Source organism: Gracilinanus agilis, chromosome 3, assembly GCF_016433145.1.
Source record: "Gracilinanus agilis isolate LMUSP501 chromosome 3, AgileGrace, whole genome shotgun sequence".
In the NCBI taxonomy this organism is placed as follows: Eukaryota; Metazoa; Chordata; class Mammalia; order Didelphimorphia; family Didelphidae; genus Gracilinanus; species Gracilinanus agilis.
Window position 1 is genome coordinate 504202757 of NC_058132.1, and position 23661 is coordinate 504226417.

At 38.4% G+C, this 23661-nt stretch overlaps 1 protein-coding gene across 1 annotated transcript in view; it reads left to right on the forward strand.

Annotated features, from left to right (window-relative positions):
• Positions 1-23178, forward strand: part of GAS6 (growth arrest specific 6) — a 105642-nt gene extending 82464 nt beyond the window's left edge. The window contains exons 11-15 of the mRNA XM_044670497.1: positions 3093-3257; positions 7246-7414; positions 14348-14520; positions 18833-19061; positions 22613-23178. Coding sequence (XP_044526432.1) covers positions 3093-3257; positions 7246-7414; positions 14348-14520; positions 18833-19061; positions 22613-22767 — 891 coding nt within the window. The 3' untranslated portion in view covers positions 22768-23178. The remainder of the gene's footprint in view (positions 1-3092; positions 3258-7245; positions 7415-14347; positions 14521-18832; positions 19062-22612) is intronic.
• The last annotated feature ends 483 nt before the right edge of the window (positions 23179-23661 follow it).

Here is a 23661-nt window from a genome sequence, read left to right on the forward strand (position 1 = left end):
ACTATTCACTACCTCAGGGAAGAGAGGGGAAGAAGAGAATCTGAATTGCAAAAGTCAGAAAACAATTATCAAAAATTATTTCTACATATAATTGAAAAAATTGTTAAGTTAAAAAAATGATAAAACAAAAAACCAGATAGGATTGGGTGGGATATCCAGGATAGGGTAAGATAGGATGAGCACCTCGGTAACACAGTGAATGAAGCACTGGGAAGACTCTTAATTAAATGCAGCCTCAGACACTGAGTAGTCGTGTGACTTTGGGCAAGCCACTTAACATTTTTGCCCCAGTTCTTCATCTGTAAAATGAGCTGGAGAAGGAAATGGCAAACCACTCCAATATGAAAAGTTGGATATGACTGAACAGTCCCAAAGGATAGGGATAAATAGGATAGGATAGGGTAGGGCTCTTACATTTCTAAATTCTATGATTCTTAGCTTTAGAGGCTGACTGGTTACACTTGGTAATCCTGAAGATATAAGCAGGTAAAGGACATAGGATCTTTGCCTGGAGAGGCCTTTGGAGTAGTCATTGGGGTATGAGACTAAATTTTATCTGAATCATGATACTGACCTTGGAATTGACTTGATTTCTTTGGACAGTCAAAGGACAGGGAATGTTCAAGAACAGGTCAAATATTTAGGAGATATGTTCCTATTCTCAGTTAGGTCTTTTACCTAGAAATGGCTTTTGGGGGCTGAACGAAGAAGACAAAATGACCAAACCCATTGTCTGATCTAAGCCATTGAGCCTATGATCCTCATGATGTATGCTTTGCAATAGCTGGCATTTTCCATACTGCAGCTTATACTACAGAAGTGGATCCAAAAAAAGGCCAAAGTGGGGGAGCTGGATGGCTCAGTGGATTGAGAGTCAGGCCAAGAGATGGGTGGTGCTAGGTTCAAATCTGGCCTCAGATACTTCCTAGCTGTGTGACCCTGGGCAAGTCACTTAACTCCCATTGCCTAGTCCTTACCACTCTTCTGCCTTGGAGCCAATACACACTATTGACTCCAAGATGGTAGGTAAGGGCCTCAAAATAAATAAATAAATAAAAGGCCAAAGCAAAGTCACAATCCATAGTGGACTGTGATTTTAAATCTCTTTAATTATAACCAGTAATGTGATATATTTGTTCAGGGCTATCTCATCATCTCATTCTGCTAGTGCCATCTTTCTTGTGTAACATTGGGCAAATCACCTAAGCTCTGCAGGCTTCAGTTTTCTTATCTGTAATATAAAGTGTTGAATTGGATGGCCTTTAAGGTCCTGCCAATTTTAAGACTCTGGACATATGATACTATTATTGTCTTTTTTGGTTGTTAAAATTAATTTTCTGACAGAACAAAACCTAGAAAGAATCAGAAGTCTTTGACATGGTAAATCCCAAAGCAATCTAAGACACCAGTGTCTAGGATGGTACAATGGGATGGACCCTAGACTTGTCATCAGAGGAACTGAGTCCAAATCCTGACTCGGGCACACTTAACCTTTTGGGGCCTCATAGAAGATTGGGGACTAATGGATGAAAAGTGGGCAGGGAAGACATAATATTCAAGGATCTGAAGAGTTGTCATATGGAAGAGCAGTTAAGTTTGCTCTGTTTAACCCTAAAGAGCAGAATTAGAAGCAATGGAAGTAAGTGGCCGAGAGAGAATTTTAGGCTTGATGTCTGGAGAAAGTTGTTTTTTTTAAACCCGTACTTTTTGCCTTAGAATCAATACAAAGTATCAGTACTAAGGCAGAAAAGCAGTAAGGGCTTAGCAGTTTGGGTTAAGTGACTTGCCCAGGGTCACATACCTAGTAAGGGTCTAAGGCCACATTTGAACCCAGGACATCCCATTCCTAGGATATTTATCCACTGAGCCACCTAGCTGCCCCTCTGGAGAAACTTCTTAACAATTAAAGCCACACAAAAATAGAATAGGGTGCCTCAAGAGGTAAGGGATTCTTCTCTTTGGAGGCCTTTAAGCAAACACTGGATGATCACTTTCTGGCTATATTGTATTGAGAATTACTTTTAGGTATGGGTTAGCCTTGGTTGCTACTGAGAACCTTCCAAATCTTGGATTCTGTGAAATGTCTAAGGTCATATAGCTAGTATATGACCAGACCTTCTGACTTGAGGAATTTAGCATTCAATGAGCTATCAATGAGTGCTTTTCAAGAAGTATTTGTTGAGGGACAGCTAGATTGCTCAGTGGTTAGAGAACCAAGCCTGGAAATGGAAGGTCCTGGCCTTGAATATTTCCTAGCTGTATGACCCTGGGCGAGTCACTTAATCCTGATTGCCTAGCCCTTACTGTTCTTCTGCCTTGGAAGAAATACTTAGTATTGATTCTAAGGCAGAAGATAAAGGTTTTTTAATTTTTCTTAAAAAGAACTTCTTTACTCTGATTCTTAGATGAAACCCACACAGTTCACATCTGGGCACATAGTTTCCTATGACATAGGAGAGCTTATCCCTTCCTGGTTTGTCTCAACACTAAGTTTGATATGCCAAAGGGCAACCTTGAATCGGTTTGTCTGTTTTCTTACTCTGGGGATCATGTACTGTACCTTCAGAGAAGGATGAAAAACATTCTGCCTACCCAGAGGGGAGAAAGGAAAGCAGATTTCACTCTTTGCTCCAAAGGATATGCGTTATGTATTGACAGTTAAGTTCTGCCTTGGATCTTAAAAGACAGAAAAGCCACACTGCAAATGTGTCTTTGTCTCTTAATCTTTGTCCAATGCCTTTGACCATTAGATATCAGTCTCTGCTCTTTAAAACGGACCTTTTGGTGGCCTGAAAGATAATGTTGTACATTTGTCTTATTTTATTAAGCCCGCATCACATTTTTGGGCAGACCTGCTCCTTCTTTTCACTTGACAGCACTGGTTTTTCTGAATTGTCTCAAAATGTTATTCCAGCTCATGGCAAGAATGCATCTTTGGTTCCTTATAAACTCATTTGCCCTGAACATAGAGGGGTCGATTTATTATCCTGGGAGCTAAAGTTTTGAGCAGTAATAGAATTAAGCTTATATCTTCTCCCTGGGAGTTCAGTTGCCCCTCTGAAGGAAAATTTTCATCCTTTGTTCTCTCTCAGATTTCCGTTGAGGAGGTGGAAAGAAATCTTGTGATCAAGGTTAACAGCGATGCTGTTATGAAAATAGCAGTCTCTGGGGAACTTTTTCAGTTGTACCGAGGATTGTACCAGCTGAATCTAACAGTGGGAGGCATTCCTTTTAAAGATAAATACCTCGTTCACCCGGTAAGTTCCATCATTAATCACTGACTATTAATGAATTTATACAATATGTCCTAGAGGCTGAGACTTGTGTTAGGGAGACACTTTCCCTCCATCTGCCAGTGGCTAATATTAACTAAGCTTGGCAAAGGGCCTAGGAAAAAGCAAAAACTATTTCACTATTTCAAAAAGACCTACATTCTTAATCATTTTAGTTGGTCCTCACTCTTCCCTTCCTTTTTCCAGACTTAACTTCCAGGGTGAAAGTCACTTAAAATTAAAAGAAAAATAATTTTCTCTCATTTTTCAAAAGAGAAATCAACTTCATTGGACTGAAATTTGGGAGTATGTTGGGAAATTACTCATGTCAGAATTTCCGTTGAAATAATCTTAATTTAAAAAAAGATATAATCTTAATGAAGAAATTTGGAATGACCTTTTTTTCAAATAACTGTCTTCTCATCCTGCCTTTATGGCAATGGACCCTTAACCTTATTTCTTCCTAATCTCTAGTGGACCTTAGATAAATGGCTAAAATCTTCATAAGTATGAGCTTAATTTTCACACCCAAAAAAAAAAAAAAAAAAAAAAAAAAAAAAAAAAAGAAGCAGCATGAACTAGAGATGCCAAATTGTGAGAGTTCTTGGCTACCTTCCCTGAGCTTTTGCTCTTCACAGGTGGTCAGAGAGGAGGCATCTGAGGAATAAGGGAGTGTCAGTTCTTGCATTCCCCTCCAAGGCCAGATTCTTTCTTTCAAGGTCTCAAGTTCAACATTTGAGACCAGACCTCCTTGGCCCACTAATTTTAGAGATAAAGAAAATAGAAGGCAGTAAAATGAGTTGGACTGGTTTGCCTAAGACAAAGCTTTCTGACATGGCTATTATTAGCATTAACAGGCTCTGATTTGATTAGGTCTTGCCTTGATTAGTTTAAACAAAATTAGCTTTAAGAATATCAAGGAAAGAGATACTAAGCCCAAAGTTTATTTTCATTTCCATCATTTTTGGCCATATTTCTTTAAAGTAGGTGACAAATGCTTTCTTATCAATTATGGGTAGGAAAAGCAAAGCACAAAATTTTAGGTGTATATCACTTTCTGAATGTGATTGTTATTAATATTGGCCTAGAAATAAGAGAAGAAAAAGAAACTGAAGGAGTTAAAGCAGGCAATGAACAAACTAAACTATCTGCAGATGATATCATGTTATACTTACAGAATCCTAGAGAATCAACTAAAAAGCTAGTTAAATAATTAATAACTGAGTATGATTGCTAGACCTCAGGAAAATCTCATAGGCTCCTTAGGGTCATTTTCTTGTTTTCTTTTTTAATTCTTAGTTAACAAAAATCTTTTTTTTCTCCTTCCCCTTCCCCAACCACTACCATTAAAAAGAAGTTAAAGAAAGAGAAAAACAAGATAGACTTCAAATGGATATGCATCTTAGACATCAAAGGTGACATAAACAAATTAGAGGAGCAAAAAAAAAATTACCTTTTAGATCTGTGGATAGAGGAATAGTTCATAACCAAACAAGAATAGAAAGGAACACAGAAGATGAAATGGGCCTTATTCTCCTCAAAAATAAATGGGTTGGATTATATATTATCTAAATTCTCTTAGAGCTTTAAAATATTTTGATCTCATGTCAAGGAGTGCCACAATCCTTTCTGGCACTAATGAATTGTGTCTTAATTCCTTGATATAATACAGAGATATAAGACCTATTGCATGCTTGTCAAATTTATGGATGCCACAGAGCTAAAAGAAATGTATTAGTTGGGGGCAGCCGGGTGGCTCAGTGGATTGAGAGCCAGGCCCAGAGACAGGAGGTCCTGGATTCAAATCTGGCCTCAGACACTTCCTAGCTGTGAGACCCTAGGCAAGTCAATTTACCCCCATTGCCTAGCCCTTACCACTCTTCTGCCTTAGAACCAAAACCCAGTATTAATTCTAAGAAGGTAAGGGTTTAAAAAAGAAAAGAAAAGAAATGTATTAGTTAATTCAAATGACTTGAGATCCAAAAAAATCTAAGCAAGATGGAATAATGCACCATAGCTGACAAGATTACATTTAGTTGGGGGCAGCTGGGTAGCTCAGTGGATTGAGAGTCAGGCCTAGAGACGGGAGGTCCTCATTCAAACCCAGCCTCAGACACTTCCCAGCTGTGTGATCCTGGGCAAGTTACTTGACCCCCATTGCCCACCCTTACCACTCTTCCACCTATGAGCCAATACACAGAAGTACAAGGGTTTAAAAAAAAAAAAAGATTACATTTAGTTGGAACAAATGTAAAGCACTCTGCTTGGATTCAGAAAATCAGTTGTACAGATATTAGATGGTGAATATGTAGAATGACTAAAAAGAAATTAAGAATGTGTTCAATATTAGTAAACTGTGAGACCAAAAAAGCTTATGTTGTTTTAGGTAGATGTAATAGAAGAAACATAATTTTCAGAATGAAGAAGGGAATAGAGAATCCTTTCTTTAGAAGGCTGTTGAAGGAATGGCTTTGTCTAACTTAATGCAGTATTTAAATGTGAGGAATCATTACTGTTAATGATAATAATACTAAACTGGTATCTCACTTTGCTTTCTTCCACACCTTCAGGAAGGTGCTTTGGCCATACTATTTCTAAATATATTAAATGGTACACTTGAACAAAGCACTGACAAAATAGAGAGGGTCCAAAAGAGGATACCTTTTATGATGGGGGAATCATATTTTAAGGGGGTCAGTTGAAGGTCTAGGGTTGTTTTGCCTGAAGAGAAAGGATACATAATTGTGCTTTTTAAAATATTTGAAGTGTTATCATGTAGAAGCAGTGATAGGTTATTCTTCTTGGTCCCAGAGATCAGTTAGGAGCAACACATAGGGGAATACAGTATATGGAAAACTTCCTAATAATTGGATAATTTAGAAATGGGATAGCCTGACCCATATGGTAGTATTCATATCTTTGTAGTACTCTAAGGTTTATAAAGCACTTTACATACATTACTTCATTTACCACATACAACAACCCTGTAAGACATTTTATTGATGAAGAAACTGAGGTTAAGAGTGGATAAGGCAGAGCAGCTGGGTGGTTCAGTGGATTGAGATCCAGGCTTATAGACAGGTTGCCCTAGGCCAGTGATGGGCAAACTTTGTAAAGAGGGGCCAAAGGAAAGGAAATGCTCATCTGTCAGCCTGTTTCTAAGGCAACACTTTCGAAGTTTCATTGTATTGTATCCTACTCACTGAATTTGTCAGATTAGGAATAATGTCATGCAGTGGGATAGAACATTTCAGGGGGCCACATCTGGCTGGAAGGCTGTAGTTTGCCCATCACTGCCCTAGAGTCAAATCTGATTTCAGATACTTCTTAGCTGTGTGATCCTGGGTAAGATACAACCCCAATTCCCTAGCTCTTACCTCTCCTGCTTTGGAACTGATACTTAGTATTGATTCTAAGACAGACTATAAAGGTTTTTATGAAAAAAAAAATTGGGTAAGTGATTAATTCAGGGTCAAACAGCTTAGTAAGTATCTGTAAGTAAGTATCAAACCATTGTCTTTCTGCCCTCCAAGTCCAAGCCTCCAACTATCCCAGGTTGCCTTTTTACTAAGTTTCTAAGTGAAATAATGAAATCACCATTTGTCAAAGGTACTGTAGAAGGGATTCTTACTTTAGCTGTGGGCTGGAATAGATGGTTTCTGAGGTCCTTTACAACTTTTAAGTTTCTGTGAGTGTTTAGTATAATTTGGCTTTTTGCAAATCAAAACAGTCTGAAGGTCTATAATAAATCGTTTCATATCTGAATTCCCAAATATGTCTGTACTCTAAACGGGGAGTTCAATACGTCTGTTTGGAGTAAGTCATCCCTTGCCTGTCTCCCAATGGATTACTCTGTACATCTGGTGACACCACTGGGTCCCATTGCCCTCTACTCAGTGTCTGGGAATACATACCCCTTCCTTGTCACCCCCCCACCCCCAAGGAAGCTATTGGGATTCTCCTGTCTTTCCAGATAAACCCTCGTCTGGATGGTTGCATGAGGAGCTGGAACTGGTTGGATGGGGATGATACCACAATTCAAGATATAGTAAAAACGAATAGCAGAATGCAGTGTTTCTCAGTGATGTCAAAAGGATCCTTCTACCCTGGCAATGGATTTGCATATTTTAATCTAAATTACAGTAAGTGATTACAATATAATGGCTAAGATTACATTACTCAGACACTAGCTGGGCAAGTCACTTAACTCTGCCTCAGTTTCCTCATCTGTAAAAATTAGCTGGAGAAGGAAATGGCAAACCACTCCAGAATCTTTGCCAAGAAAATTTCAAATGGGGTCACAAAGAGTTGGGCACGACTGAAACAACTCAACAACAACAATATTTTCTAGCCAAAAAGAAACTTTGGAATCACATAGCTATGACCCGAAAGGAGTTTGCCATTGAAACATATCAGAATTTGATTTATTGTTACTTAACAAAGTTTCCATGCAATAATAGCACAGAGATCTTTTTATATTCATGCATTCCGTTTGGATATATAATTCCTACTAGTATGACTCTTACGTATTATTGGGTAAAAGGGGCAAAGATGTTGGATAGGCCCCTTCAAGTTCTAAATCTATGAAACTTCAGAATAAAAATGGCCAGATTGTTCAATGTTTCTATTCTGCAAAGATTTGGGAGGAATCTCATTTCTTTATATTAGTTAATATAGTATTCCTAGCTCTGTCATCCATAAATTTGCTAAGCATACTATCTGTGTTTTCATTCTAATTCATCATTGGCAATTGATTTAGACTCTTCTTATGTCTTCCTATCTCTGCGCTCACATTCAGACATTAGATCAACTACACACATGTCTCTATGGCCCCTAAATGCTTAATTCTCCTATTAGTTACCATGTCTGGAACACCCAGAAAGTTTAGGAAATATATATATCCATATTTCAAAATACCTGCCTAGTGACCCAAAAAGGTTTTGGAAGTACATTCACACGTGTCAAAGAATAGGTAAGACATGAAATTGAACAGTCTCCTATAATCCTTTCATCTTCATTTGGAAAGCATAATAAGATCTTATAGTGGTAATTATTAGATTAATTGTGATTATAAAAATATATTTGATATATTTCTATAGATTATTATAACTAGATATTAATTTTATATTATAATCATTACATCACAAAATTATTACTTATATTATAATTATAACATAATACTTATATAATACTTTTATGAATTATGTTGTATATTANTTACCATGTCTGGAACACCCAGAAAGTTTAGGAAATATATATATCCATATTTCAAAATACCTGCCTAGTGACCCAAAAAGGTTTTGGAAGTACATTCACACGTGTCAAAGAATAGGTAAGACATGAAATTGAACAGTCTCCTATAATCCTTTCATCTTCATTTGGAAAGCATAATAAGATCTTATAGTGGTAATTATTAGATTAATTGTGATTATAAAAATATATTTGATTGATATTTCTATAGATTATTATAACTAGATATTAATTTTATATTATAATCATTACATCACAAAATTATTACTTATATTATAATTATAACATAATATTTATATAGTACTTTTATGAATTATGTTGTATACTAAATATGTAATATTCTATTGTATGCCACTACACATATATGTTTATACAGAATTATTATTTATTCTAATATAATAATTTTATAAATTTTATGGCATTTTAGATATGTAATAATATATTATTTATTATTTTATTGTGTATTATTACATATTATATTTGTTTATATATAGAATTATTTTATTCTAACTTCCTGCCCAATGAAGAAATTCCTCCTTTATGCTTGATACATCATTCCTGGCTTCTCTTTAATAAGACTCTTTAACTTCTCTGAATTATGCTTCAATTAATCTAAGAGTGTTAGGGATGTGCAATCCGTTTTCTTATCTTTGATTTTTTGTCTTGCCTCCCCTTTTTTCAGGAGGGGGGGAGGGATCCAATATCTTGACCTATCTGGATTTTTGTCATTTCAAGGTAAAACTAGTTTTGGCCCCACTTTTCACCTTCCCCTCACTGTATCCTCTTTCCAGCCCAACTTTTTGACCACTGTTGTAATTGCAACCTTATTTCCTTTGGAGATTTTTTTCCTGACCTTCCCTTTGCCATATTCAGACTCTAGAACAGTTTTAGAACTGTCTGTCCATGGCATTGCTACCCTTAAATGCATCATTCAAACTACTTTGTCTCTGAATAACTGGAACCTTGACCCTGGTCAAGCATCATCTGGAGTATTAGGAGTAACTATAGGAGGAACGTTGTTAATTCTGAGAGGGCAGGAAAAAAAAGTTAAAGGGCCTTGAATTCATGGCCTGTGGAATATGTTTAAGGAAGTAGAGATGTTTAACCATAAGACTTTCATGAGAAATGATAGGTGATTTTTAATCTCTGAAGGCTGTCAGCTGTCATGGAAAAGGAAATGTATTTGTTCTGTATTACCTTGGGGGTAGAACTAGGTAAAATGAGAGAGAGAGAGAGAGAGAAAGAGAGAGAGAGTGTAAGTATATGGGGTGGTTAGAGGAGTGGCTAAGTGCTATAGTGGATAGAATGCTGAGTCTAGAGTTGAGAAGACATCTTCCTGAGTTCAAATCCAGCTTCAGATACTTCTTAGACTTCAGGTAAGTTATTTTACCCTGTTTGCCTCAGTTTCCTCATTTGTAAAATAAGCTGGAGAAGGAAATGGCAAACCATTCTCTGCCAAGAAAACCCCAAATGGGGTCAAGAAGTATTGGAGATGACTGAAATGTCTCAACAATAACAAAAGTCCTTATATCCTGGGCAGTCTTTAGAAAGGATATTGAGGGGTGGGAAGCAAAGAGTTTCCATTTTTTTTCTTGAATTGACTAAGTATTTATATAAGGTGAATTGCCTAAGAGTAGCTGATTCTCTTGATTAAGGAAAAGCTTACTGCTAATTATAAATCACAGCATCTTTTCTTAAAGCATCTTTAAAATTGCCAGGCTTGGGGCAGCTGGGTAGCTCAGTGAACTGAGAGCCAGGCCTAGAGACAGGAAGTCCTAGGTTCAAATCCGGCCTCAGACACTTCCCAGCTGTGTGACCCTGGGCAAGTCACTTGACCCCCATTGCCCACCCTTACCATTCTTCCACCTATGAGACAATACACAGAAGTTAAGGGTTTAAAAATGTAAAAAAAAAAAAAAATTGCCAGGCTTTAGGACTACAAGCAGGGAACTGCTCATAGGGATGAGATCAGGAGTCTAGTAAAACAAACAAAGGAAAAGCCCAATAACTTCAAAATTAACCTTTAAAGGAGAGTCTAGACCTATGGTTACATCGATAGATTTGAGAGAGAAGACACCTTCCACCAATATAGATCAAAAGCTGTTTTGCAGGGGCAGCTGGGTAGCTCAGTGGATTGACAGTCAGGCCTAGAGACGGGAGGTCCTAGGTTCAAATCCGGCCTCAGACACTTCCCAGCTGTGTGACCCTGGGCAAGTCACTTGACCCCCATTGCCCACCTTTACCACTCTTCCACCTATGAGCCAATGCATAGAAGTTAAGGGTTTAAAAAAAAATTAAAAAAAAAATCTATTAAAAAAAAAAGCTGTTTTACAGCTCACAGCCTTGCAGAGTTGCCTAAATAATAATGGCTAAAACTTACACAGCACACTTAATAACTGGCTTTTATATAGAACTCATGGTGGGCTAAGTTCTACAGAAAGAGTCTGTCATAAGATCCTCATAACAATGCTTGGGGATGCATGTTAATATTATCCCCATTTTATAGATTAAGAAACTGAGGCAAGGTCCTTTCCTGGGATCACCCAGTGAAAGTCTAAGGCTGTGAATTGTGAATTCAAGTCTTCCTGATTCTTAGTCCAGTGCTCTATTCACTACCCCATCTAGTTGCCCCTAGCCAGTGGTTATCAGACAGTGTAAAGGTCAGGAATATTTTCTCCTGAAAAGTATTCCTTGTGATTGCTTCTAGGAAATGCAAATAACAATTTTTCTTAAAAAAAAAAAACTCTTAGAGAAAGAATTATGGGAGTAGAAATGTAAAAACAAAACATGACATCACTTATCACATGTATATATGGGCATGTGATTTGGATTTAGGCTTTAAAAGATTGCTCTTTAGCAAAAATGATTAATATGGAAATAGGTATCAAATGATGACATTTGTACAGCCCAGTAGGGGTTGTCAGCTCTGGGAGGAGGGGAGGGAAAGAGAAAGAAAATGAATCATGCAAACATGGGAAAATATTCTAAGAAATAAATAAATAAAATAAAATAAAAACCTCTTAGAAGGGATACTAAACCTTGGTTCCAAGATAGAAGAGTGGTAAACCTAAGCTAGGAGGGTTAAATGACTTGCCCAAAGTTATACAGCTAGGAAGTGTCTGAGGCCATATTTGAACCCAAGACTACCCCTCTCCAGGGCTGGCTTTCTATCCACTGAGCCACCTAGCTCCCCCACAAATGATAATTAAAAATGTTTTTTGATGTAAAGCATTAAAATTATTGATCATTGATAAGGCTTTACATTTGTAAAGGCAACAAGATGGTACAGTAGATAAATAGCTGGAACTAAAATCAGGAAATCCTGAGTTTAAATCCAGTTTCAGACACTTAACTAGCTGTATGACCCTAGGCAAGACACATCACCCTGTTTGCCTCGGTTTCCTTATCTGTAAAATATGCTAGAGAAGGAAATGGTGAACCACTCCAGGGCTTTTGCCAAGAAAATTCTGATTAGGGTCGTGAAAAGAATCAGATGTGACTGAAACAACCAAATAGCAACACTTGAATTATTACTTATTGATAAAACTATATGTTTGTATCATGACTTCCATTTTATCAAGTCCTCTCCAGAATTTATCTCATTTGATCCTCCCAACTATTAAGATTCATATTTTCACCCTTATTGTACAGTTGAAGAACCTGGGGCTCAGAGAGCTAAAGTCACTTGTCCTAGGCCTCCCCTGCAGGGAGGAGAGGACCTGGTGCTTGACCCCAAACTTCCTGCCTCCAGAGCTAGTTACTCTTTGCAGTATAGTCCCTGTTTAACTGATTGGGAAAGTGGTCATTAAGAATATTTTATCCCAAGACTAAGAAAAATAAGTCTTTGCTCAGTGGTTCATTGGATTGAGAGGCAGGCTAAGAGACAGAAGGTCCTGGGTTCAAATCAGACCACAGACACTTCCAAGCTATGTGACCTTGGTCATGTCATTTAACCCCATTGCCTTGCCTTTATCTCTCTTTTGCCTTGGAACCAATTCACATAATTGTTCAGGGTTAAAAAAAAAAAAAAGAAACAAAGAATATTTAGAATGCCTTACATCTATCTATGTCATACTTTTAACTTTTCCATGTACTTGTCTTATCTTTTAGCTGCCTGAAAAACTGAGATGGTAGATATAATAGCTTAGGTGATGTTTAACTTGTAAAGGGAGATAGAAGATAAGTTTCGGTGGCTTTTTGTAGGATACAGAAGGCAGCCACTGAATTCCTCTAGATAGGCAGAGGAACTCTGAAAAACATAGACAATGGGATAGATTGAAAGACAAGAGAAGAAGGGCTAAGGGTGTTTTTCAGACACTTAAAATTTTAGAGCTGCAAGGGACCTTAGAAATCACTTGGGATATCCCATTGCCCTTCAGGTATATATTTAGATATTCTTTGCTGAAACAATTGCTAAGTTGACTTCCTTCCAAGTTATTGAATCTAATTTGTTTGCTAATTAAAAATCCTAACCTTGAGTGAATATAATTGGATCTATTTATCATTGTGTACATTTTTCCATTTATGCAACAATGCTTAGAGCCCTTTAGAGCAGATGTTCTTAACCTCGGAAATATAAACTTTTTATTCCCCCAGGTATCTCAGCACCTCCCTCCCTTCCCCATACCAAAGAAGGTATCCCCCAACAAAAAGATATGTGTCTTTCATGGTTCTATTTTTCAGTTTGTTCTCTAGAGGTGGACATTCACAAGTTATTCTTCAAATACTAATTCTTGAGCTATATATAATGTTCTCTTGATTTTATTTACCTGTCATTATTTCATCTTTCTGAGTTTTTTGAATTAACTTTAAAAGAAATTAACCTGCTTATAGTATTCATCACAATCATAAACCACAATTTGTTCAGCAACTTACCAGTTATTAGACATCCCCTCAGTTTCTAATTCTTTGCCCCCACAAAGAGAGCTGCTATAGATATTTTGGAACATAGAGGTTCTTTTTCTTTTTGTCCCTGATCTTCTTGGGAAATAGACTCAGTAATGGTATTTCTGGGTCTAAGAGTATACATGGTTTTGTAACTAAGCATAATTCCAAATTGCTCTCTAAAATGATTAGATGAGTTCACAGTTCCACCAATAGCATGTTAGTGTTATCTATGAACTTAACAAATAATTTTTGATAATTATATATTTCAATATAATTCGTTTCTTTTATAAACTTATACAATCTATCCTTTATTTTATGCCTTTAAAAACATTATTCTGAGATGGGGTCCAAAGCCATCATCAGACTGCCAAAGAGTTCTTTGACACGAACACAACCAGCCTAAGAATCCCTGCTTTGGACCATCACCTAAGCTGTTAGAAGTTTTTTGTTCTGTACTTGTTCTTTTCTCTCTCCAAGCAGCCTTCCAGTTATCACTTCATTTGCTCTCTTTTTTTTAAACATGTACCTTTCTTACTTAGCTACTCTCAACATTACAACAATCTGGGACAATTCTGAGGGACTTATGACAAAGAATACTATCCATCTCCAGAGAAAGAACTGCTGGATTCAGATTCAGATCAAAACATACCATCTTTCACATTAGTTTATTTATGGTTTTACTTGAGGATTTTGGTTTTATATGAGTAATCGCTTACAACAATGACCAATATAGAAGTATATGTTGCACAATAATACATCTATAATCCAGATCAAACTACTCACCATCTCCCAGAGGGAGGAGGGAAGGGAGGGAAAAAGATAATTTAGATCTTATAATTTTGGAAAACTTACATTGAAATTTGTTATTACATATATTTGGGAAAATAAAATATCTTTGAATTAAAAAAAAAAATAAAAACATGTACCTTTCTTCACAGCTCAACCCTTTGTTGGAGATGAAACACAGGGAACTTGGGGAATAGAAATAACTGTTAAGATACGCCCTGCCACAGACACAGGGGTTCTGTTGGCCCTAGTTAGTGAAGAAAAAACTGTCCCTCTCTCCTTGGCCTTGGTGGACTACCATTCCACAAAAAAACTAAAAAAACAGGTAAGCATAACTAATTATGGAAAGCCTATCAAAACTTTTCACTAATTTGTCCAAACAAGAATTTTTCTATTTCTTTCCTTCTTTCCTTCTTTCCTTCCTTCCTTCCTTCCTTCCTTCCTTTCTTCCTTCTTTCCTTCCTTCCTTCCTTCCTTCCTTCCTTCCTTCCTTCCTTCCTTCCAGAACTTTCTTTCTTTCTTTCAAAACTTTCTTCAGGAAGACTCAAACTCCAATCCAGCCCCAGACACTTACTAGATATGTGGCCCTGGGTGACTTATTTAACCTCTGGTTGCCCCAGTTTCCTCATCTGTAAAATGAGGATAATAAAGCCCCTACCTCTCAGGGTTGTAATGAGAATACAATGAATTAATATTTGCAAAGCACTTTTCAAAATATTAGTGTTACATAAATGCTAGTCCATTATTGTTACTGTTGTTATTTATTTAGTCAGTCTCCCTACATGTGCAAAGCTATTTATGTTTTCTGTGCTTTGCAAATTCAGAAACTTAAACTAAGTTTAAAATTTTATCTTAGTTTTTAAGTCTAATAAAACTTTGGTATTAAAGTGTAAAAATCTCACCTGGTTTTGTAAGAAACTTAAGTACATAATTGAAGTAGCAAGGTAGTACAGTAGATAGAACACTAGGTCTGGAGTTAGGAAGACTTGAGTTCAAATTCAACCTCAGACACTTACTAGCTGTGGGACCCTGGGCAAGTTACTTAACCTCTGTTTGCTTTAATCCACTGGAGAAGGAAATGGCAAACCACCCCAGTATCTGACAAGAAAACCTCATGGATAGTATTGGATATGCTGTGGGCCATGGAGTTACAAAGAGCTGGACACAACTGAATGACTGAACAAATATGCAGTTAGCATGAGATCTTTCCTTGATATTAAAGGATTTCTCATGGTTGCAGTGAAAGAGCACTAGGTTTGAAGACAGACAAGTGCCATTGCTAAAAATTAACATGAATTGAGCAACACACCAAAAGAACTAGCCCTGGGTTCAAATCTGGCTCTGCCACTTATCTCACTGAAGGCAGCTAAGTGGTGCAGTGGATAGAGTGCCAGACCTGGACTCAGGGACACCTGTGTTCAAATCCAGCCTCAGACAGTTAGTAGCTATGTGACCCTGGGCGAGTCACTTAAGCATTATTTGCCTCAGTTTCCTCATCTATAAAATGGGGATAATAAATTGTTAAGGTAATAATTATAAAGCCCTTTATATAGTGTGTGGCATCTGGTAAGCAATTTACATACATACTATCTATGATTTTAATTATCTGCCTGATGTTGGGCAAATTATTTATGCTGTCTGGGCCTCTATTTTCTCATCTAAAAATAAAGTTTGGAATAAATCTCTAAGATCCCTTCTAGATGGAAACTTAGGATTCTCTGAAAATCACTAATAGCACAGGGATCCCAAATAGAACCATGTAATAGGGGCTCTCTGGCTTGTAAATCTGTAAGATGATTCGTTCTCGGGTGCACCATATAGTTCTACAGAGATGTTCATAGCCCAGTGATGGGCAAACTACGGCTCATGGGTCAGATGCAGCCCCCTAAAATGTTCTATCTGGCCTCAAAACATTATTTCTAATCGGACGAATACAATGAGTAGGATACAATACGATGAAACTTGGAAAGAGTTGCCTTAGAAACATGGACAGATGAGCATTTCCTTTCCTCTGGCCCCCTCTTTAAAAAGTTTGCCCATCACTGTACATGGCCCATATTCTATTTCTAGTCATCTTTTTTTTCAGGCCAAATAACCCAGTGTTGGAAAGAGAACACATGTAAGGAGTTGGGCTCCTTTTAACAGCTTTCTAGTCATAAATTCCCCCTTGGGTCGGAGTCAGGAAGGGAAAGGCACAGGAGCACTTAGGTGAAGAAGTTACTTAAAGAGAGGCTTTATTTTACCCCCCAGAGAGGCTACGTTATAGCCAGTGAGAGTCCAACAATCCTTTGTGGATCCTGTAGAAATTAGATTATACTGTTATGCTCTTAGCTAGATTGCCATTAGAGATTGGCTTTTGATTGCATTGTTCACATGAATTGAGCAACACACCAAAAGAATAAGCATTAGTCAACATTTCCGCTCACAGGAAATACTTAAATTTAGCCTCCACTTTTAGCCCAAAGACTTGCGTGTTTGGCCTCCTGGACTCCTAGAATGTATAGCTCTGTCTCTGGAACTACCCAGACATGCAGCCTCTAATCTTACTCTGTGCTTGACAGGTCTGACAAATCCTCAGGATAAAGCGGGAGATCAGAGAAAAGAAATGGGGACTGAATGGGCCCAGTAGAGGTATTGTCCATGATAGTCTCCCTATTGGTGATTTCCATTGAAAGGAAAGGCCAAGTTTTGTTCTATAAATCCCAGTCTTTGTCCCATGGCACTGAACCTGTATTCCTTTAGCAAGTAGAAACTATTGAGATCAGGGGCAGTTCAGTAGCTCGGTGGATAGAGCACCAAGACTGGAGCCAGGAGGGTCCTGGGTTCAAAACTGGCCTTAAACATTCAGCGAGTTAAAACTACTGGGCTCAAGAGTAGCTCAGTGGATAGAGAGCCAAGACTAGAGTCAAGAGGTCCTGGGTTCAAACCTGGCCTCAGAGACTTCCTAGCTGTATTGACCCTATGCAAGTCACTTAACCCCCAATTACTTAGCCCTTACTGTTCTGCCTTAGAATCAATTCTTAGAAATAAATTCTAAGAGATTTAAAAAGAAAAAAGGAAAAAAGAAAAAAAGAAAAAACCAACAACTGAGCTCAAAACCTAGTTAGCAAGAATAATTCAGTAAGATGGTGTGTAACCAGATGGCACATTTCCTTTGCCTAGAACACCTAAGGGTGCCTCCTCCTAGCAGCAAATTTAAGGTGTCTTCATATCTCTTCAACCACATCTTACCTCAGCTCAAATGAATTTATCACAGAAAATTGATTTAAGGGTGTCATTTCATACTACCTGCATTGGGTGTGTTTTGCCATGCCTGTCCTATGTAACAGAGGATAGTTCCCTGTGGTGCTAGTGCATGCCACTGTACATTAGCTGCCAAGTCTTATTTGTGCCATCTTTTCAACAACTCTATCTTATTCTCTCTCTTTTTTTGAACCCTTACCTTCAGTTAAATAACTGATACTAAGTATAAGTTCCAAGGCAGAAGAGCAGTAAGGGCTAGGTAATTAGAGTTAAGTGACTTGCCCAGGGTCACACAATTAGGATGCATCTGAGGTCAAACTCCAGGCCTGACACACTATCCCCTAAGTTACCTATCTGCCCATGTCCTATTCTCTTTAATACATTACAAGTTCTAGCCTTCATCCCCTCTCTCCTGGCCTAATGTAATAGCTCCCAAATTGGTTTCTCTGCATCTCTTTCCTGTCTATTCCATCCGTTACCCAGCTGCCAAAATGATAGTTCTAAAGCAAGAGTCTGTCTATATTTGACCATATTATTCCCCTACTCCAAAAGCTTTAGTGGCTTCTCGTTGATGTTAGTATAATATAAATTCCTATTTTATTTGTATTTAAAGCCCTTCATACTATGGCTCCAGTCTATCTTCTCAGCTAATTACACATTAGTACTCCCTCCCACTCTGTCCAACCAAAATGATCTGCTTGTTGATCCCTGAACGCAACATTCGATTTCCCCTACTTTTGTTCAGGGTATCCCCTGTGCTTCAAATGCCTTTCTCACTTCTGCCTTTTGAAAGCCCTAACTTTCTTTAAGCCTCACTCGCCTCAAATGCTTACTCCTTCAAGTAGCTTTTCCCAGGGCTCCCAGTTTTTCCCTTCCCTCCCTCAACATACGCACCCCACTATGGATTTATTTTGTACATAGCCTTTGTTGACTTATCACCCCATCAGAGTATAATCTTCTTGAAGACAGGGACTGACTCGCATCTGTTTTTGTAGACCCAGCACCTCGTGAGACGCTTGGAACATAGTTGTTGTTCAGTCATTTTTCATTCCTGTCTGACTCCCTATAAATATTTGGTGTTGTCTTAGCAAAGATGCTGGAGTGGTTTGCCATTTCCTTTTCTAGATCATTTTATAAATGAAGAAACTGAGGCAAACAGAATTAAGTGCTTTGTCAGAGTCACACTGGTGGTAAGTGTCTGAGGCAAGATTTGAACTCAGGAAGATGAATCTTCCTGACCTTAGATCCAGTACTCTACTGTGCCACCTAGGTGCCCCCTAGAACACAGTAATATTCTTGTTGATTGATTGACTGAAAGATAAGTGAATATTTCTGTCTCTGATTGGTCCCTCACCTCCCCTTGTTTATTCAAGTTTATCTGTTCTCTCCTTTAGTTGGTTGTCCTGGCAATAGAACACATCCCCATGACCTTCATGGAAATCAAAGCCTGTGATGGTCAGGATCACTTGGTGGAAGTCCACATAAAGGAGGGAGAGATAGCCCTGACCGTTGATGAAACAAAGGGACAGATCGAAGTGAGCCCATCCCAGCTCGAGGAAAGACTGTCTGCCTTGAAGAAATACCTGCAGAGGCCCTTAAAGACATACACTGGTGGACTGCCAGGTGAGGCTATGTTTCTGCTTCCCCAGAGCTCCATCCCTTCCTGCTCAAATGCCAGCAGTGGTAGGAGGTTGGGTGCACTAGTATAGCTGCCCCCCATCTGCCTTGACCCTCATAAAATTGTTTACAGAAAATAATGCTTGGAGGAAGGTCCAGCTTTCTCATGGCAGCTGTTAAAATGGAGCTTTGGATTTTTTAAGTGGAAAAAGAGGATGCTAGGTTTTAAGTGAAGAAATAACTTCTACAACCAAAGATTGTGGTCAGTATTGCTTTTTCAGAGACAACTCCATCAGCCAGAGGGATCCCTAGGGTGGAAACCTTCCCTGCTCAGTGATGTCCTAGAGCCAACCTCAAATATTCTCTAGGCTTCGTGTCTAAATGTTTTGTTGTTTGGGCATTTTTTTTTAATCTTTACCTTCCATCTTAGAATTAATACTGTGCATTGGTTCCAAGGCAGAAGAGTAGAAAGGGCTAGATAATGGGGGTTAAGTGACTTGCCCAGGGTCACATAGCCAGGGAGTATCTGAGGCCAGATTTGAACCTAGGGGAGGGGAGAAGAGAGGGAGACAACAGTAGGGAGTGGGCAGAGAGAGAGATGATTGCTAAACATTTATCAGGACATCCCTCCCACCTACAAATGCAAGATGGCAACTCATCATCATATTTTGGATTCTTAGAGGGAAATGCCTGGATCACGTGACTTGCCCATGATCACCAGCTAATATGTGTCTTGAACCTGTCTCTAGACCTGGCTCTCAGTTCACTAAGCCACCTAGCTATCCCCAATCCACTACTAAATATTTGGACATTTAAAGCTTGGATTTGGAAAATGCTACAAATCAGGACTTACCTCATTGTTTTATTTATTGTCTAGACTTAAGATTGCATTAATAATGCAAATTAAATTTAAAATAGTATTACACATACATTTTTAAAGAGAGATGATTGAAGGTCAGCTAAGCGGCTCAGTGGATTGAGAGCCAGGCCTAGACACGAGAGGTCCTGGATTTAAATATGGCCTTAGACACTTCCTAGCTGTGTGACCCTGGGCCAATGACTTAACCCCAATTGCCTAGTCCTTACCACTTTTCTGCCTGGGAAACAATAATTAGCATTGATTTTTTTTTTTAACCCTTACCTTCCGTCTTAGAATCAATATTGCATATTGATGACACAGCTAAGGAGTGTCTGTGGCCATATTTGAACCCAGGACCTCTTGTGTCTAGGCCTGGCTCTCAATCCACTGAACCACCTAGCTGCGCCCCTTAGTATTGATTCTAAGATAGATGGTATGGATTGGAAGGGAGGGGGAGAGAGCAATTGCTAAACATTCTTCCACCTACCAATGCAAAATGGCAACTCATCATCACTTGGTGTCTTAGAGGGAGTTGCCTGGACCAAGTAATTTGCCCAGGATCACCAGCTAATATGTCTAGACTCCAAAGCCAGTGCTCTGCCCTGTATACGAGGCTGTTTCTCTCAGGCTTTCTTATTTATAAAATTGGAGTTTTCTTTGTTGAATGCTAATTATAGATGCTGACTGGGCAACTGTTTTGAGTCAAGTTTAGATTCTTCCCCTTCTCCAGCAATCTGCACCAATAGGGGCATAAAATGCATATTGGTCATCTTATCCACAATCACAGGAGATCAGTGTGACAGTGTATAAAAGATCCAGAAGGCAAGAATCATCCCTTGTTGAGACTCGCATGTTGTGATGCTCCTTGTGTAGTGATGTTAAATCTGCAAACATAGTGGGTGAAAAATAACTCCACTCGTCTTCCATGTTCTAAGGGCCACCCAATGCACGCCAGGGAGTGTCAAGAGTCTGAAGAAGCACCATGCCAGGCTGAGAGTCAGAATTTCCAGCTTAATTATTTTTAAATGTTGTTGCCTACAGGCATGGGACATGTGATCAGAGTAGCATGACGGTAGCTGCAAAGGCAGGGCCAGGTGTTTAAGTCTTAGTTATCTCCCAGAGTCAAGCCCAATTTTCTCAACTGCAATAAGAAGCTAAAAGCCAAAGATTTCTAGCCTGACTCGTGTCACTTCTTTTCCCCAAACCTTCAAAATCTTTTTTCCTACCAAATAAAGTAACTTTTGCTCCTTTTCCAAGCTAATTTCATTGTCATCACCTTTCTATATTCTATGCATTCCATATTCCACCCAAAATGCACAACTCTGACCTTCAATATTTGCTAAATTCTTTCTCTTCTATAGTTTTGATTACATTCTTCCCTATAGGCAAAAAGCCTTTCCTCCCCTCTTTTCACTTTTTGATTCTTTACTTATCCTTTAAACCCAACCAAGGGGCAGATAAGTGGCTCAGTTGATAGAGAGCTGGGGTTCAAATGTGACCTCAGAAATGATCCTGGGCAAGTCACTTAACCTCTGTTGCCTAGCCCTCACCCTTCTTCTGCCTTGGAACCAATACTTAGTATCATTTCTAAAATAGAAAGGATAGTTGTTGTTTTTATTTTTTTTAACAACTAAGTTTTTAAAAGAAAGAGGCAAAAAAAGCCTTTCCATGGTAACAGGGTAATAAATTTCCCCATCAGACATCATAGAGCACTTGGCTTGGTAGTTTTCCTTTTTTTTAAAACCCTTTCCTTCTATCTTAGAATCTATACTAAATATTGGTTCTAAGGCAGAGGAATATTAAGAGCTAGGTAATGGAGGGTAAGTGACTTGGCCAGAGTCACACAGTTAGGAAGTATAAGAGACCAGATATGAACCCAGGACCTCCCAAATTTAAGCCTGGCTCTCTATCCATTGAGCCACCTTGCTGCCCATAGAATAAAATTTAAGAGGCAGAAAAAGCCTTTCCATGGTAATATGGTAATGAACTTCCCAGTCAGACTTCATAGAGCACTTGGTTTGGTAAGTATCTTTTTTTTAAACCCTTACCTTCCATCTTAGAATCTATACTAAGTATTGGTTCCAAGGCAGAAGAGTGGTAAGGAAGAGACTATGGGGGTTAAGTGACTTGACCAGGGTCATATATGTTTTATACTTGGATAAAGAACCCACCTTGTATTACATATAGAGAGGAAGTATAAGAGACCAGATTTGAACCAGAATTTCCCATCTCTGAGCCAGGCTCTCTATCCACTGAGCCACCTAGCTACTCCTAAGAGAGATTTTAAAAGAAAGAGGTAAAAAAAAACCAAAACAAAACTACGGCAATGAACCTCCCCATGCCATGTCACAGAGAATTTGGCTTTGTAATTATCACATAATGTTGTATCCTCTACCAAACTGTGTTAGTGTTTTATCTCCTTATTAGTCCCTATTTCCTGGGGAGGGATAGAAGATCAAATGTAATAATCTATGTATTATATACTATATAATATATGTACTCTGAGGGCATCCACATGATCAGAGAAAAGCAAAGGATAAAGGATGGGTGAGATGACCAGCCAGTGGGCATTCCTATAGAATGAACAATGTATGTGGTCTATTATCAAAGGATTGATTTTCTGAAGCTGAGGGACACATTCATTCCAGATGGCATGTCATGCTGAAGATGGTTTGTTTTTCCTTCCTCTTTGACCCAGATGTTCCTGTGATGTCAGCTCCAGTCACTGCATTCTACCATGGCTGCATGACCCTGACGGTCAACCAGAAAACATTGGATTTGGACGAGGCCATGTATAAACACGGTGACATCACATCACATTCTTGCCCTCCGAATGAGCAAGCTGGTCCGTAGGCTCCTCGGAAGCAGTCTACACACTTTGTAACCAAAAAAACTTTTCATGGTTTTCTTTTACAAAAAACAAAGAGAAAAGAAAAGTATAAATTATTCAGTCTCCCTATGCTGTATAGTTTCTTTTTAAAAACACTGAAGTCCAGTAGGAGCTACTGATCCTTACAATCGATCATTGAAATCTTCCTTTGCCCTGTGGCCAAGCCTTTGTAATATATTTGTAAATAGCTGAAAAGACTAATATTAATGACATGAAACCACACGCGAAAATGCCAAAAGTTTTTCATGAAATGAATGTTGAATCTGAGGGGAACAGAGAGGCCTGGAAACATATCAACATAGACTTGAAGAAAATAATAGTTCTCTATTATTTTTATTACCAAATATTTCTTTCTGATTTATGAAATATGAAAGAATAAAATATTTACAGAAAACTTTTTAATCCACGTTTGAAGTTGGCTTTTCTTCTGCATGACTGAGCAATGTGGAATGATCAGGGGCAAAAAGGAAACAGCCAGCTGATCTGTGTGTGTGTACATCTATGGGCCCATGCCTGTTCATACATGTGAGTATGTGCATACAAGGGAATTCTCTCTTCTTGAATCATTTCTTCTCATTAACTTCCAGGACTCTAAATTCTACTAAGATGTTTCACCAGCTAACTTACAAGATACCTTGTAATTATTCTTGCTGCCTTATAATTTCACAGATGAGGAAACTGAGGCAAACAGGGTGAAGTGACTTGTCCAGGGTCACACTGCTAGTAAGTGTCTGAGGTCAGATGGACCATTCATTGTAATTCATCCCTCAACCTTTCCTTACAACAAGTGGTGACTGGAATTTTACCACCCCCAGCTAGTGTAATGTAATAGGCTCAGAGGAAAGATGGGTTCTGAT